This window comes from Papio anubis, chromosome 10 (assembly GCF_008728515.1).
Source record: "Papio anubis isolate 15944 chromosome 10, Panubis1.0, whole genome shotgun sequence".
NCBI lineage: Eukaryota > Metazoa > Chordata > Mammalia > Primates > Cercopithecidae > Papio > Papio anubis.
In genome coordinates, this window is record NC_044985.1 from 109,395,395 (window position 1) to 109,412,465 (window position 17,071).

Sequence of the window (17,071 nt, forward strand, 5' to 3'; positions counted from 1 at the left end):
CCTAGAGGACAAAAATCACAGAAAGAATATATGTAGCATAAGCAGCACAGTGGCTAAGCTGGCACCTAGGAAATGACCAATGTGCCAGTGATGCATGGAGGATGAGATGACATGAATGACGAAGAAAAGGTGTTAGATATAGAACACAACGCAGGAGGAAGAACCATCCACAAAGTCAAGAGAATTGAAGATATAAATTAGTGAGTAATCAAATAATTGTCAAATGGCTGAAAAAAAAGGCTTATACATTTGCCAAATAAAAGGCACTAGGTGATGTTATCAGGAGCAGATTGGATAGAATGGTTTGGCTGAATTTTTGTAAAGATTAGAAAGTAAAGAGAGTGAGTGTGAAGTGCTCTTAAATAAGTATACTCAAAGATGAGCGCAAGGGAAGAGTTACTAAAGATTCATCGAGGTACTCTTTTTCCAAAAAGAATATTGTATTTCTCAGAGATACTACCCCGCACAACTCAGAAAAAAGGCCCCCTGGAGTCTATGTTTCTGTTACATTTAGATGTTGTAGTCTCCAAGTCTGAATTTCCAACAACATATTGAGACGATTTTAGAAAATCACACTAATTTTTTGAAAGTAATTTAGGAAGAGCTTTCCTTTTGTTTAACAGAATATAATTCTGGTTACTACACAGAATCAACAGAGGAACTGAAAGTCCGAAGCCACAGCACAGAGCCATTACCAAAGTTGGACAACAAGGAAAGAGGCCACCATGGGGCGTCTTCCTCCAGAGAGCCTGTCAAAGCTCAGGAATGGGACGGAACACCAGGGCCACCTGTGGTCACCAGTAGACTGGGAAGATGCTCTGTGAGCCCCACCTTGTTGGCAGGAAACCACAGTTCAGGTAAGGCGGATTATGATCTCCCAGATGGTAATTCCTCCTGTCTCTAGAAACTATTTTCATACAGTATCACTTACAGAATTATCACCACAGATATCTCTGTCTCCACACAGAGAGGCAACACAAGCAGCCACTCACATGGGTTACGTAAAGGAACATAACAATATATTGTACCACTCGAAGGTACAACTATTTACAGAGGTGAAGGATACCTGAATGGTGCTTCTTGGAGCTATGCAAGACAACAGCCTTGAAAACTTAAAAAGTTTTGTACTAATTTTCTTCAAAAATATCTAGAGGCCTCATCTAAAGCAGTTTTAACTTGTGAAGTTTGAGTAATTTAGAATTTATGCTTCCTTTGCTTCAAAAGTACTTTAGGCAACTGATAAAAAATGAACAAAAGTAACACTGAGAACAGAAATGTAACAAAGATAATCTGAAAGCAGTAAAAAAAGTAGCTACTAGGAGGCATCTGAAATGGTGAGCTGAAGATGATAACTGAGCATTGGGAATGGCACTAAGTTCCCAAATCTAAGTCAAAGGAAATGTAAAAGTTTTCATCTAATGTACCTTTAAATGTCACAAGTTAAAATCAAAATCTGCAATGCAATTTTACATGGTTAATAGGTAGATATTATTAAACATCAACTTTTTAAAAAACAGAATATGTTTACTTTGAATTTATTGAACTATGTGTTGGACTCACAGAGAGCTGTCAATTGAAATAAACAACAAATAATCAAGGAACCTCCTGTAGTTTCATGTTTCTATTTCTTAAGAGTGTTAGAGCTCCAAAGAAAAGACCAATCCTTTAATATTCTTTTCAGCTCTGATACTCATCTTAGAAAGCAATTTACATGAATTTAGCTTGTGGTCTCTCAGACAGTCGTGCACAAGTTAAAATTGGAACAGACTGAATGGTCTCTGCAGTTGCTGAGGGATATTCCTGGAACAATACCCAGGCAGGAGCAAAGTACTGGCTTCCCCAGACTTAACATGTAACTTGAAGCTTTGGTGGTAGAGTCATAGCACATATATGGATAACCAACTCTAAAGCATGAGTTAAAATTTGGCCAAAGGAATACTATATGAATTTAACAGAAATTTCAAAGTATATTTTTGATAGTAAAGTATAAATTGCTATAGGTGTATGAAAAGAAGATATTTGTGCACTTTGTCACAAAAGAAACATAGAGAACAGATAGTTTTTTTTTTTTTTTTTCTTTTGAGATGGAGTTTTGCTGTTGTTGGCCAGGCTGGAGTGCAATGGTGCGATCTCGGCTCACTGCAACCTCTGCCTCCTGGGTTCAAGTGATTCTCCTGCCTCAGCCTCCCTAATAGCTGGGATTACAGGTGCCCACCACCATACCCAGCTAATTTTTTGTATTTTTAGTAGAGACGGGGTTTCACTATGTTGGCCAGGCTGGTCTCGAACTCCTGACCTCAGGTGCTACACTCACCTCAGCCTCCCAAAGTGCTGGGATTACAGGCTTGAGCCACTGTGCCCGGCTCACAAATAGTGTTTTTATGGGAAAAAAAAGTCACTTCTCCAAAAAACTTTGACATCACTATTTAATTGAGTCTTATGATTAGTTTGGGGCTTATTTGTAGTTTTAAAGAATTATCAAAATTTGTACCAGTTCTATAGAAAATATGTGAACAATATACGCTTCTATTGTGGCTAGATATATATTTTATAAAAATCAGAAGCATTCTCTGGGTTTCTATTATGTTATAGCCACTGTTCTACGATCTGAGAGTACAATGACAAAAAATACATCCTTACGTTTAAGTGCTCAAAGTCTAGAGCAAGACAGACAAATAAATAACTGCAGTATACTGTGTGTTTCAGTCAGGATTCTCTAGAGAGACAGAACCAATAGGATATATAGATAAAAATATATAAAGAGATTTATTATGAGGGATTAGTTCACAAAATTATGGAGGCAGAAAAGTCTCATTATCTGCTTTCTGCAGGCTGTAGGCCCAGGAAAGAAAATGGCAGAGTTCTAGTCCAAGCTCAAAGGCCTGAGAACTAGGGGAGTCAATGGTATAAGTCCCAATCTGAGTCAAAAATCCCAAAAGCCAGAATGCAGATGTCCAAGTGCAAGAGAAGACAGATGTCCCAGCTCAAGAAGAGAGAGTAAATTCGCCCTTTATTATCTGTTCCATTCTATTCAACTCCTCCACAAATTGGATAATGCCCACCCATCTAGGTAAGGGTGATTTTCTTTACTTAGCGTAGAGATTCAGATACTAATCTCTTCCAGAAATACCCTCACATATACACCCATAAATAATGTTTTACCAGCTATCTGGGCATTCCTTAACCCCGTCAAGTTGACACATAAAATCACATATGTTATATAAAAATATGAATACTATGGGAAACAGAAGATGTCTTAATCCATTTTGTGTTTCTGGGTACACGAGGCTGGGTAATTTATAAAGAGAATAAATATTATGAGGCTGGGTAATTTATTAAGAAACGAGGTGTATTTGGCTCATGGTTCTGCAGGCTGGGAAGTTCAAGAAGCATGGAGCTGGCTTCTGCTCACCATGAGGTTGGGGCTTCTGTGCTGGGTCAAAATGTGATAGAAGTTCAAAGGGGAAGTAGATAGGTATGAAGAGGCAAAACTCAACGGGCATCTGGCTTTTTAAGAACCCACGCTCTCAGGAGCCAGTCTAGTCTCACCAAAGTGAGAACCCACTCACTACCTCAAGAACAGCAGCAAGCCATTCATGAGGATTTACCCCCATGACCCAGACCCCTCCCACTAGGCCCCACCTCCCAACACTGCTGCACTGGGGATGAGATTTCAACATGAGTTTTGGTGGGAACAAGCTATTTCCAAATCACAGCTGAAGAGAAATCAGTTTGTTCTTCCTGGAATAATGTGATTTTAGCAGCAATAATTGGGGGTTTTGGTGGATAAAATAATATTTGCTTGAAGAAGTAATACGTGAGCTAGAACTTGAAACAAAGAGTTGCTCACCAGGAAGATGAAGAAAAAAGCCGGCCTTCTGGATGAAAACCTAAAGGTCTGTGGGATGGAACAAAGTATGTTTGGTATAAAGGATGAGGGAAGATTGAAGAAACTGAAAAGGTAGGTGGTGACAAGATAGCAAAAGTCCTGAAGGGCCTTGTTATTAATTAGAAAGCCTTTCAGCTATGAAGTATAAATTACCAGAGGCTTAAGCAATAATAGCCTTTGTTTGCACCCATAGCATCAAGCCTCGAGGTAGGCAGTTCCAGGTGTTTTGCAGCTGTTCAGGGATGTCAAGGACCCAGGAACGTTTTATCCTTCAAGTCTTCTGTTCTGCTACCCTTGGTGATAGTTTTTATGATGACAAAGCTGATGGACTACACAGTTCTGGGCATCATACCTCAGAAGACTCTCCATTTCATCTAATTGTTCAGAATTGGGAAACATCTTCTCTGGTCCAATCTCTGAGTGAAAGAGAATGGGATTTCCATGGGCCTGTAGAGAACCCTTTTTCCCCTAAATCAAGAGTCCTTTGCCTTCCATCTGGAAATGAAATCAAAAGCCTATTAGCAGGGATAAAGGGGGAATGATGTTGCATAAGCAGTAGACGGTGTCTGCCATGTTGTAATTAGGTTTTTAAGTTTATGTGGTGGATATTTTGTAGTTATTTACTATTTTTTAAAGATAGGAATAATGTAATTCAGTTTACATCATGGAACACCCACTGATGACTCTGTGACTTTAAACCTGGGTGATTGGGAAGTCATTTACTGAGAAAGAGACAGTCAATGTGAGATGTGGAGCAAGGTTTACGAGGGAAAATCAGGACTTACATTTTGACCATGTTAAGTGAGAAATGCTCTGGAACATCAAATTGAGAAGCCAGTAGATTGTTCAGATTATAGATCTGTAGCTAAAGAGATTGAGTGGCTTCGAGACTGAGACTAGACTCCTTTGGCATGTTAGAACAGTAAGACTGGATGAGTCTAAACTAGGAGAGCAGGAAATTCAGATGACACCCTGGGGAAATCCAGACATTTCAAAACATGAGCAAAAGAAGAACCTGTGAAAGAATTAGTTCATAATTAAACTTTTTTGAACACTTAGTTACGTATAAATTGATAAACATGTACCGTACAGTGTCTTTACACTTCGATATGAATATTCTAATAAATTCAGAATGTAAACAGAATTTATACCATACTTTCACTGTCTTCCACATCAAAACCCCAAAGCATCTCTTTTGGTTTACAGCACCTAAAATCTGCCCTTCTGAGTTTTTTAGCGCTGTTTGTAAATCTGGAAATTGTCTACTGACCAGAAGAAATAACATACATATTTTGAGTCCCTCAGATTCTTTATCTTAGAAGGAGGTAGACAAAGATGGAAGAAGAAATAAATTCTGTCAAGTTTTAAATAATGAGATGGTTGTATTCATATTAGAAGAAATGCAAAACAGAGCGGCAAGCGTAGAGTTACATATATAATATCAGTGCATGCCAGCTGCTGATGTGAAAGTGAAACTCAAATTAATGTTACCATTACTTGAACGTCTAGTCTACCCTTCTACTACTTTTCAGGAAAGAAAAGGAGAAAGGGAAAAATGTTGCGTTGTTAGCTTTTATTTTTCTGAAGAGAAAGAACCTAAATGGTGCCAGTTCTGAACTAGAAAATGCCATAGTTTGACTGGCAAAATGTAGAGAGTATCTGAAGTTCACACTCACCTTTGGTGTTTTTTTGTTGTTGGGTTTCTGTGTGTGTGTGTGTGTGTGTGTGTGTGTGCCCACGCCCACGCCCACGCGATGGAGTCTTACCCTGTCACCCAGGCTAGAGTGCAATTGCGTGATCTCAGCTCACTGAAACCTCTGCCCCCCAGGTTCAAGCGATTCTCCTCCTTCAGCCTCCTGAGTAGCTAGGATTACAGGCGCCTACTATCATGCCTGGCTAATTTTGGTATTTTTAGTAGAGACGGGTTTTCACCATGTTGATCAGGCTAGTTTCGAACTCCTGACCTCAGGTGATCCACCTGTCTAAGCAGCCTCCCGAAGTGCTGGGATTGCCCGGCCACCTTTGGTGTTTTAAACAAACCATGCGCTACTTGAATATTCATCAGTGAGATGGTCTTTGTCCAAAATAAGCAAGTAGCTACATCAAGAGGGAGTTTTAGACTTTCCGTTTTGGAACAGAAGACAATGAGTCAGTATTAACTGTTTTTCCTTCTTTTCTGTACACTTCCTCATCATCATTGCCTCCTCGTCCCTGGATACTCAACTTCATACCTCACACTAGAGAGGAAAGAAGATTCAACGTATAAACTCCTCTTTTCTCTGTCAACTTTCTGCTTCTGCATCTATCTCTCTCTGTCTCACCTCCACACTGATATACATACAAACTTCTACCAGTCACAGACTATTGCTTTACCAAAAGCAGTTTAGCCACTTGAAATGGTTGTTCTTAACAGCTCTTTTGAGGAATGAAGGAATTGCTGAAGTAAAGCAAATGTGTCAGGAGATCTCAATTCTAATTAACATTACCACTGGTTGCTGGGGTACTTTATTAAAGTCACTGTTGTTTAGTAAATCAGAGATTCCCCAGAGGGTGATTCTTGAAGGCAGTGGAGAACTGGGACCCAAATGCTCATGAACATAATAGGAAAGCGTGAGGAGATTGTAAGAGTAAATATGGTATTGACAAAAACTCAGATTTCAACCACTGAACCCATTAACAAATAGTTTCCACACAGCTAGTATCTGACTCTGTTATAGTTTCTGGTGGTACACACATTTACCCCCCATAGGCTACGTAAAATACAATCTCTGACACTCAAAGATTTTACTATGCTTCTTTATGACACAGAACTATTGAACACAAATTAATTAGGTTATAATTAAATGTATTATTTTTATTATCTACTGTTTACTATACATTAAAAATCATTCAGAGAATGATTAATTAGTGTAGGCTTGAAAAATGATGGAGAGATTAATGGAAGACATGGAGTCTTAAGCCAGGATTATTCCAGATCTTCTTATAAATCATTATGATTATCAATTGAGTGGAAAGAGAATTTTCCACATGGGATGAAAAAGGTGAAGAGACACACCTGCCCTGGCTTGGCCCTGCCAGGCCACCCTGACAGACGTGTTTTTGGAAGTAAACTCAGCCCTTGACTTATGAACAAAGTGGTATCATACCCACACGTGCGCATAGACATATATAGGCACACAAGATTTAGAGTGTAACATTTGAATCTAACCCAGAATGAAAACCCTATAAAGGGAAGGATTAACTATACTGTAAAATCCTTGGCTTCTGCGTGTTCAACTTTCTATGTTTCTGCTGTTCTGAAAAGGTCCAAGATGCTGATTGAGATGCCTTCAGGACAGACAGGTATCATTAGCAAGTGAATCGGGAAAGATGCCTTCCTTCATGTATTTTCCTTATACATGAAGCACGTAGAAATGTACTTCACTCCCACAAAGGAAAATGTTTTTCCCACTTTTCTTGAAACTTGAAGCCTTTTTGTTCTAAGTTCTATATGCCCACATTTGTTAGGAGCATTGCTAAGGAGAAATATTTCTCCATTACAAGGAGAATCTATGCAAGCTGATGCACCTCAGGACTCAATGATGGAAATGCACGTGACCTGGAAAGCACAGGGACACCCCAAGTGGACAAAAGCTACTCAGGGCCAGCTGATGCTGCCATGAGAAATGCTCACCCAAGGTTCCCAGATTTTATTGCTATTATGTGAAATCTCCCAACTTTTAAATGTAGTTCAATTTTTAGAAAACATTGAGTAGAATAATTCACTTCTTTTAGCTGGGTAAGACCCAAAGACCCCACACTTGCATTTTCTGGTTTGTAAAATCAAGTGGTGACCATTAAGTTGAAGCACGGATTTGACCCTGTGGCACAGAGAAGCTGCTTTCTACTGGAAGCAGCGGGTCCCAGTAGATAACTTGCCCTCTTGGCTTTTATTTTCCAGAAGCTGCTGCTCCTGGACAGGGAAATGCTAGCAATAGGAACACTGATGAGAGAGAGATATGCAGCCTTTGATGGTGAGGGAAGGAAGGGGGAATTCCTTAGCACTAAAAGAGGAACAGAGGTTTAGAATTCCATAAATAGTGAGGACCAGCAGCCTTCATAGCACCTTGCAAAATGGCATGACCTCTAACTGGTAGAGAAGTTGGGTGGGGTAGAGTTTGCATAGGCTAGGCTTTATGCACCATGGTTCTAACCTTCGAAATATGGAATTCTGTACTTCAAGGAGCTCTTTGTGCTTGCACAGTAGACCCCCCTGTGACAACCAGTATGAGCTAAAGAGTAGGAGGACCATATTATGTACTATGCTCTGTAGAACAGTTCTGGGACTTCATGACCCATTATAAGGAAGCATTTTCTGTCATCATTTATGATTCAGTCCTTCATATCCAAGAGGAGTCTTGTACACACAAGTTCAGAAAAGTGAAAAACAGATGCAGATTTGATTTCATTTAAAGAAAACAAAAAAAATGCCATTTCTTGCATACCATGCTTGTAAATTCTATACTAATTATAAATGCATGCATAAGGTATAATGTAGTGGTTGAGCACCAAATGGTTAGGCAACCCGCAAATCTGGATTTAAATCCTGATTCTATTTTGTTGAAGACAGTGAGAGCTCTGGCTCCAACATGACACTTTACACACCCAAACCATGGTTCATAAGACATTTGCAGTCATAATTCATCTGCTGGTCACTACCTTAAAGATTGAAGAGATCACAAAGACCTTAAGGGGTTATTCAAAGGCTCAAAAGTGGAGACCCTGGAAGATGTGGCAAAATGGGGGCCATTTACAATAAACAACAGAGCTGGGATTCAGGAACGGAACTGCAGTTGAACTCAAGAGCACAGTCTTTGAATACTGAATTTCTTTCAGTTGATTTATAAGAAAGATGATTTTCTCTTGAAATTTCTAAAACATATTTCCTGTACTTTACTTGATAACACTGAAATGACTGGCTCACTTTGCTGATAAACTTCCTGACAGCAATAACTCAAAGCCATTTATGCTTCAGCCTTCATATCCAAGAAGACTCCCATGCACACAAGTTTAGAGAGGTGATAAACAGGCAAGCCATGCAGAACTGGGCAGCAGAACTGTGAGCTGAAGAACAGTACTCATGATGGTCCTTCCTGGTAGACCATAATAAATCGGCATAGTTTTCTTTTTTTAGTGTGTAAGTAAATCATGCTTGGCAACAATATTAATGAATTAATATTTTGGTGTCAATTATTTGATGAAATAACAAAACACTGCTGTGACTCACTTTCTCTATCTTTACAGAAGAGATCAAGTAAATTTCACTGTGTAGGTTATGATGAGGATTAAATTAAAAAATGCATGGAAATGCTTGGTACAAAGCCGGTTTATAATAGCTAGTAGACAAACGTTTATTCTGTTCCCATTCAATCTTACTGGAAAAATACCTGTCTTTTTCTAGGACCAAGACTAGATGTTTTCTTTTGAAAATCAGCACATTGCAAATGATAAGATATTTCTTTAGCAAAACATAAGTGGTTATGAGGCTACTGTTAGTGCAACAATGTATGCTTCATTGACTTGTGCATTTTTCGACAAAGATTTCTGGCCAGTGTGATGACCTTTTTGGATTTCCTTGAGTCTGCATTTATAGATGGAATTTGGAGGAAGAATGAGGTGCAGGCCTTAAGACTCAGTTGCTGCATTGTACACAGTTATCAAAGAAGTAATCCTAATCTCTCACAATGCTTCTGTTCTGCTTAGAAGCAATGAATAGGATTTAAAACCAGGTTGTCAAGGATGTGGGAATCACAAGAAATATTGATCTCTACAAATGTATACATCTTCTCTAATAAATATCCAACCTGAGATTCATTCATCTGTTCCTTTAGTCATTTATTCCCTTTGTGTTTATTTTCTAACTAAAATTTCTTCAACATCTACTTTGTGTTGTGCAGGGGATGGGGAGGACAGGGATATATATAATATACCCTAGACTCATATTCTAGCAGGTAAATCAGAAAATAAAACAACTGATTATTCCAAAGAGTGTTATAAGTAAGCCAAGCACAACTGGCCAAAGGGAAGGCCATTCAAACAAGTTTCCTGGAGAATGTGACAGTAAATTCGATACTAGCATGATGAGTAGAAGCCAGGCAAATAAGAGAGGATAGAGTGTTTCCTGCAGCTCACTCAGGAGTGTGGATAAAAACTTTGCTTTTAGAACCTGGTTAATATTCAACTTTTTAATATATCTGCATAATTTCTAAGCTGTGCCTTCTTTTCTTTCTTTCATTTCTCCATGTGGCCCAGCTCCTTCAGGACGCCAAGGTTGATTCTAATGGTCCTAATTATTCCCCTCTCCCTGTATTCATGCCCTTGGTAATGTGCTTTCATAGCTCTTTATCAAGAAGTAAAGTCAATTTCACATCCCTTGAATCTGGACTGGCCTTGAGTCTTGCATTGACCAACAGAGTGACATGGAAGTGACCACGTGTCAGTTCTGAGCGTTGGCCTCATGAGGTGTGAATGCTTTCATTGTTCTTTTCTAACCCTGCCACCACCATGTGAACAAGCCAGGGCTCGCCTGTTGGAGGATGAAATACAATAGAGGAGAACCCCCCAAAATGTGACAAAGCACAGCATGGAATAGCAGAACCATCTACTTGACCCACATTTGACTAGAGATGGCATGAGTGAGCCTGACTGAGACCAGAAAAACCACCCAACAGACCCATAGACTCATGAGCAAAACTCAATGAGTGTCATTTTAAGACACTGAGTTTGGGTGTGGCGTGACACAGATACCATGATCTGTTTGTATTTTGCTATTTGTCTTCCAGGTGAAAATGCTTTATTGCTTTATTATTATTAGGTAATAGTATAGTAGTATAATGACAGGTAAGTAGCGTATACTCATTGACAAAAAGTAAAAGTAAAAAATGAACTTCTACTTGCCCGCCTTTTCCTTTACCATCTCACTTTAGGAAATATTTATTGTGTTAAACCATCATGTTTTCATAGTTTAGGGACTGAGTTTTTATTATGCAACAGGAATAGCAAACCGATCTGCAACCGATCTGATGGAGTTTGGGTATTCATTGTAATTTAGACTTCGCTGTAGGCTATTCTCTAACTTCCTGCTTGGCTCCACTTCAGCCCTGGGCAGCTGTGAACTTCCAAAGCTACGACCCTCAAGGCTGCCTTTCTGTGCAGTCAGATCATGCACCAGAATACAATTCTCCACGTCTGTTCTCCTTTCCAGTTCTAATTGGGTGCTTGGTGACTTCCCCGGGGGAACATTAACCAGGTTCTGCTGCCTGGTTCTGTTCACTGCTTTCTCACTCTGCAGTTTCATTCTCCCTTTCTAAATTTGAGGAGCAAATGTGTAACAGAATTCTCATTTGGAGGGACCTGGGAGAGTACTGTAAGCTGTATCCCCAAGAGTCCCACTTTTATTTCTCTGTGGAAAACTGTGACTTCTGCTGGCTAGAATGCGTGTTTATCAGAGAAAGTTTTATTTGGATTTCTCCTGATACTGGTAGTATGGCTTTGAGAAACAACGAGAAAAGGAGAACTGGGAGGGAGTTAACCATTTAAAATGGTCAAAGCCTGTCTTTCTAGAGTTTGAATGTAAACAAACAGGGTACAAAATGCAAAAAGCTAATTACAAAATAATAGAAGATAATGACTCTCACATTCCAAGGCAAAAAGCTTGACTGCACAAACAGAGCTTGCAAAGGAGATGATCAAAATGAATACTGTTGTCCTTAACTGAACTCTCATTTCCAGCCTAGTAAAGTAGTTAGAGGCTGAGAGAGACAGAGACTAAATATTAGAGAGAATTTCAGATAGACTCTGTGTGTGGAGGTGTGTGTGTGTGTGAGAGAGAGAGACAGAGACAGAGACAGAGCCAGAGAGAGAGAGAGAGAGAGAGAGAGAGAGAGAGAGAGATGTGTCCATCCCAATAGAAGAGGGGTGAGAAGTGTCTCCCCCAGTGGAAAGTCAAATAAGATACTTAAATGGAACCACTCAGAAAACTTGATATTGTTTCTAACAGTTTGAGGGACAGGGTGGAAGGAAAAAGCACAAGACTGGGTGAACGGTCTATGACCACAGAGAAAGTTGCTTAGCAAGTAACTGTTTGGCCGCTGATGGTGGGTTAAAGATGTGTATAAAGTGTGTTTTCTATGGATCAGATTTGGTCCTGGAGAGGAACCTTGGAGGTGGCCTAGATCATGAGAGTGCCCGGGGCAGCCAGGACTCTCAGGACATGTTTCAAGGTGCCCTACAGGATATCCAGTTACCCCCGAAAGACATAGAGTGAACAACCATGATGTCTCCAGGTGAGAGATGGCCAACCAATCCGAGGAGTCCTTCAGGGACCCTGGAAAGCACCCCAAGAAGACAGAGCTTCAGTGTCAAACACCTTCCCCAGCGAGATGGGGAGAGATGCTAGCCCGTGCCAGGCCCTTGAAGAACCTTTCCTTCCCCCATCTCTCCTGCTCTCTCCTGTTTCTGCCCAGATGAGAGCAGGCATTGTGGGGACCAAGTTGGGAACAGAGATGGAAGAACAGGGAGAGGAGGCCAAGACAGAGGCCATCTCTTCTGTTTGCCAGGAGGTGTCCGAAAGTGGGCCAAGGGAGAAGTGTTTCCTTGAGATAATGTTCATAGTTTTGATTAATATAAGTAACTGGGCACTTAAACTATTACTTCAATAAGACTTTTTGTAACTTAAAGAAACTGAAAGATTTTTAATCATCAAAGTGAAAAAAAAAAGTCCTGGGACTCAGTAGGGAGTTTCTCTAAAGCACAAGAAAGACCTTCGCTCCCCTAGAACAGGTTGGTACAGCTCTGGCTTCTGGGGAGAAAAAAATAAAACAGTTTTCTGACGCATGTAAGATCCTGTATGTTCAAACAAACAGTTAAATTGACAAGTTTAAAGAGAACAGACTCGGGTATAATTTTTTAAAATTACGTTAATGTTATAGCAGATTATATGTAACCTGAGTTGTGGAATTTAAGTTTATTACCTTTGTGGGTTGTCTGTGACCTGTTTAAAAGAATGTCTTATTTTTATTATCCCAAAACTTTAAAAATGCCTTTATATGTACTTTCTCATTTGTCCTTCACAAAAACCTGTGCATAAGTGGGCTGGTATCATTATCTGACATTTTTTTCTTTTTCTTTTTTTTTTGGTGATAAAACTGAGGCTCAAGAGAAATCAAGTCAATTGCCCAGATTCACTGATAAGTAGTAGACTCAAATAAGGAAATGAACTTTGGGTTTCTGACTCCTACTACAGCTCTCTTCCCATGATTTAATTAGGCTGGGTTTCTCTATTTCCACCTCCGTGCTCTCAGGTTTATTCATTTATTCACATTCACTTATTCATTCTTTCATTTATTCATCTATTTTATTCAATATAAAATTACCAACCATTGGGACACGCCAGTGAGGGAGACAGCCATTACAGTAATGACAAAAGTTTAAAACTGTAATTACAATCGGTGATGAAAGGAGAGTGACAGGGCGCTTCCTTTAGAGTGTGTTTCAAGGCATCCTAATAACCTGGGGACTGAACTCTCAAGGTGAATTAGGAGGAAGAGCAATCAAGGAAGAGGACGTAGGAGATGCCAGAACCCTGTGACGCCATGACCCACATAATTGAGGAGCTAAAAGGAGGAGAGAGAAGAAGCTGAGAACCTGACAAGGGTGAGGGTGAGCCAGTCACATCCATGACTTGGGTCTTACCTGAAAATGACAGGAAGCCATTTACGGATTTTTAACTCAGAGCTTATGTAATCACATATACAGAGACAGCTAATTTATGATCATCCTAAACCAAGGGAAACCAATTTATGAAGATCAACATGAACAGGCTGCCCCAAATAACCTACCTTTTAAATCCGAAGGAGAACTGTTTTCTCTGCTCTCGAATGAGATTTCACCTTTCCTACAGCTCATTGAGAGGTGTTTTTAACTGATTGTTGGTATCTATAGAAATTAATTATTGAGCACCTGAGCAGCCATGTTACACATGTGTTTTTGTTGTTTTTTCAAACATCAGCAACATTGTGTATGCTTGTCTTTCTTTGGTCCAGTCGTTTACTCACTCTTGTGAGAACATTATGAGGTGACGAAAGGATGACTCCTGCCTTCAAGAAGCTTATTTGTGCCTATGATCTCAGTTGATTTTATACAGCAAGGGGTAAAACAGGGAACTAGTCCAAGTCTTTGCTGTTTAGCATTTTGTAACATTTCATCAAACTCTTTGTGTTCTTGTTCTCATTTTTTTTTCGAGGAAGGTAGTTAGCTAAAGTTATGGGACCAGCCTAGAGTCAAGGAATTTGCTGATATTAACTGATGTGTGTGTACATATATAAAGCCACGAGGCTACTTACGGGTTTTAAACATAAGTTTCGTATGACTAGATTTGCACAGTCAGCTAATTACCTATTACCATATTTTATATATGCATTATATTCATACACACACATATTTCCCCTTTAACTTGGTTTCTGCTAAACATGCATAGAATATGATACTGTATACTATATAGATACCCTGAACACTGCTAGAAAAAAATACAACTTGATAGTAATTTCATTCTCAATAGAGAAATTCTGAATTCCAACTATTCTCTGATTCTTTTGGGGAAAATAATTAGGTAGAAACCATTCAGATAATGCGGAAAGTGCCTTTCCTTGCCTTGCCTCTCAATACAAGATTAATTCTGCTTGAGAACCACGATGACAGTGTGCTGGCTCCAGTTTTGACTGTAGCATCAGTGACCGGTGTCTGTCACTGCAGGGCGGTGGCTCCACCCTGTGCCGTCTCCTGGTGGAGTCTGCCCTGACATTGCTCCTACACTGCAGCTGTTGGCTTCCTTTGGAAAGGCCCTGTGGAGATGCTGCAGCAACAGTGTTCACAAAGAATGCCCTTTCTGTTGCTGTGAAAAGCCACAAAAGACATAATAAAATAGAAGACTCTGTCTGACTTATGCTAGGCATTTACAGAGACTAGTCTGGAAGTTTTGTAATCGGCCCAGAATAGGTAATAAATAATATGCTTATTGCCATCTACTGTCCAACATAGGAACTGCAATCCCTCAAACACACACACACACACACACACACACACACACACACACACACACACTCTTTTTTTTTTTTTTTCCTTGGTTATGAAGCACTCAGTTGAAAACTGGTCAATGCAGCCTGGGCGCGGTGGCTCATGTCTGTAATCCCAGCACTTTGGGAGGCCAAGGAGGGTGGATCACAAGGTCAGGAGTTCAAGACCAGCCTGGCCAACATGGTGAAACCCTGTCTCTATTAAAAATACAAAAACTAACTGGGCACATGCCTGTAATCCCAGCTACTCGGGAGGCTGAGACAGGAGAATTGCTTGAACCAGGACCCGGGAGGCAGAGGTTGCAGTAAGCCGAGATAGCGCCGCTGGACTCCTCCAGCCTGGGCTACAGAGCGAAACTCCATCTCAAAAAATAAAAAAGAGAAAACTGATCAATGTATTTTAGTTTTTTTTCCCTGGAAACATGGGGAAGGTGAAGAGATGGAGAAACATGGCTTTTTATCCATGTGAAACATACAAATCCTCTTTTAGAGTGGCCTCATTCTTTAAAATATTGTTTAGAATAATTCAGTCAATAAATGCTTAATGAGTCCTTATTAAGGATCAGTTATCATGTTACTCAGGGAAATAGTCTGAGGAAAGAGACATGGTTCCTGCTTTCAAAGAGCGTGGAGTTTAGTAGAGGAGGAAAAGGAAGGAAGGACCAAGTGTACCAGGTGGAGTGAAGTAGCATGATTAAAATCCTACAGTAAGAGAAAGCAGTGAGCTTAGAATAACCCGATGCAGTGTGCTGGGGGCAAGACTACTGATGAGGCTGGGTGTATAAACTAAGCTGTGTGTACCAGTGTGAGGAAGTGGTGTGTAATTTATTATAAGCAGGGAAGCTAAAAGATCAGATTGACCCCCGAGTAATAAAAACCACTAACATTTCTTGCGATTTTAGTACATGCTTTTTGCCATGGAAAAATCTTAACATTTATTATCTAATTTAATTCTTACAGTAATCCTGTGAACTAGGTACCATTATTTCTCCCATTTTATCTGTGAACAAACAAGTGTAGAGAGAGGTCAAGCAAATTTCTCCTGGTCGTTCAGCTAGGAGGTGATGAGAGTTTAACCTTGTGAAAAGATATACCTCTTTCTCAAAAGCTCCAGCAGAAGTATGAAAGCCACTCTCATTGACTGACTTGGGTCACATGTCCATCCCTGTACCAGTCAATGAGACCAAGGGGATAGAATGATTGATTGGACAGACTTGAGTCATGTGACCAATTCTAGAGCTAGAGTTGAAGTCAGCTCTTACTACAGAATCATAAGAACTAAGATAACTGGTGATACTGTTCTCTGAAGAAAAATCAAATTACTGTTGCAGAAAAAGAGGAAATGGATTTTAGACAGAGAAAAATGACAAATGACCATTACCCCTTGTACATTTTTATTTTTAAATAAATTTTTATGGGTTTTTAAAAACTATTTACTACCAAAACTTTTATCAACAGCGTTAGAACATTTTAACAAATAGCAAACTTGAGTTATGCATAATTCTGTCAACATTGTTACTAGAAAACAAATACACAGACAAACAAAAACAAAAATGCTGACCAGAAAAGAGTAAAAGAAATAGCCCTTAATAAACTAGCTCATGATTAATCAAGAGTAACTTTGAGGTCATTCAATTATTTTAACAAATTTCATTTACTAGACTCAAAGAATCAATGAGTAGAACCTTGAAATTTGCTTCTTGTTATAGATGATAAAAAATCCCCTGAGAGTTCGTATAACTTCCCTCAGGTCTTATGGGCAGAAAACAGTGTTTCTTGGATTTTGCCATAGAGATTTTTCCAGGAAAGCATTTCCTAACTGGTGATTCCCAAATCCCTTGAAATTTTCAAAGGATTTTGCATGTTCCTTGCGCTTAAACATGACATTTTCCTATGTTTTATTGATTTAAAATACACAACTGGCAAATTAATTGTATAAAAAGTTACCTTTTTAATAGAGCTCTTTGGGGACAGACTGTGTAAAGCAACGATTCTCAAACTCTGGCCTCAGGACACCTTTTGTTCTTAAAATTACTGAGAGCCCCAAAGACTTTCCTTTATAAGAATTAAG

General features: G+C 39.5%; 1 protein-coding gene across 13 annotated transcripts in view; it reads left to right on the plus strand.

Moving 5' to 3' along the window:
* Positions 1-17,071, plus strand: part of NYAP2 (neuronal tyrosine-phosphorylated phosphoinositide-3-kinase adaptor 2) — a 320,701-nt gene that overhangs the window by 220,936 nt on the left and 82,694 nt on the right. For all 13 annotated transcript variants that reach the window (XM_021924042.2, XM_031651555.1, XM_021924051.2 and 10 more), the window contains one exon: positions 648-857. In XM_021924042.2, the coding sequence (XP_021779734.1) occupies positions 648-857 (210 nt within the window). The remainder of the gene's footprint in view (positions 1-647; positions 858-17,071) is intronic.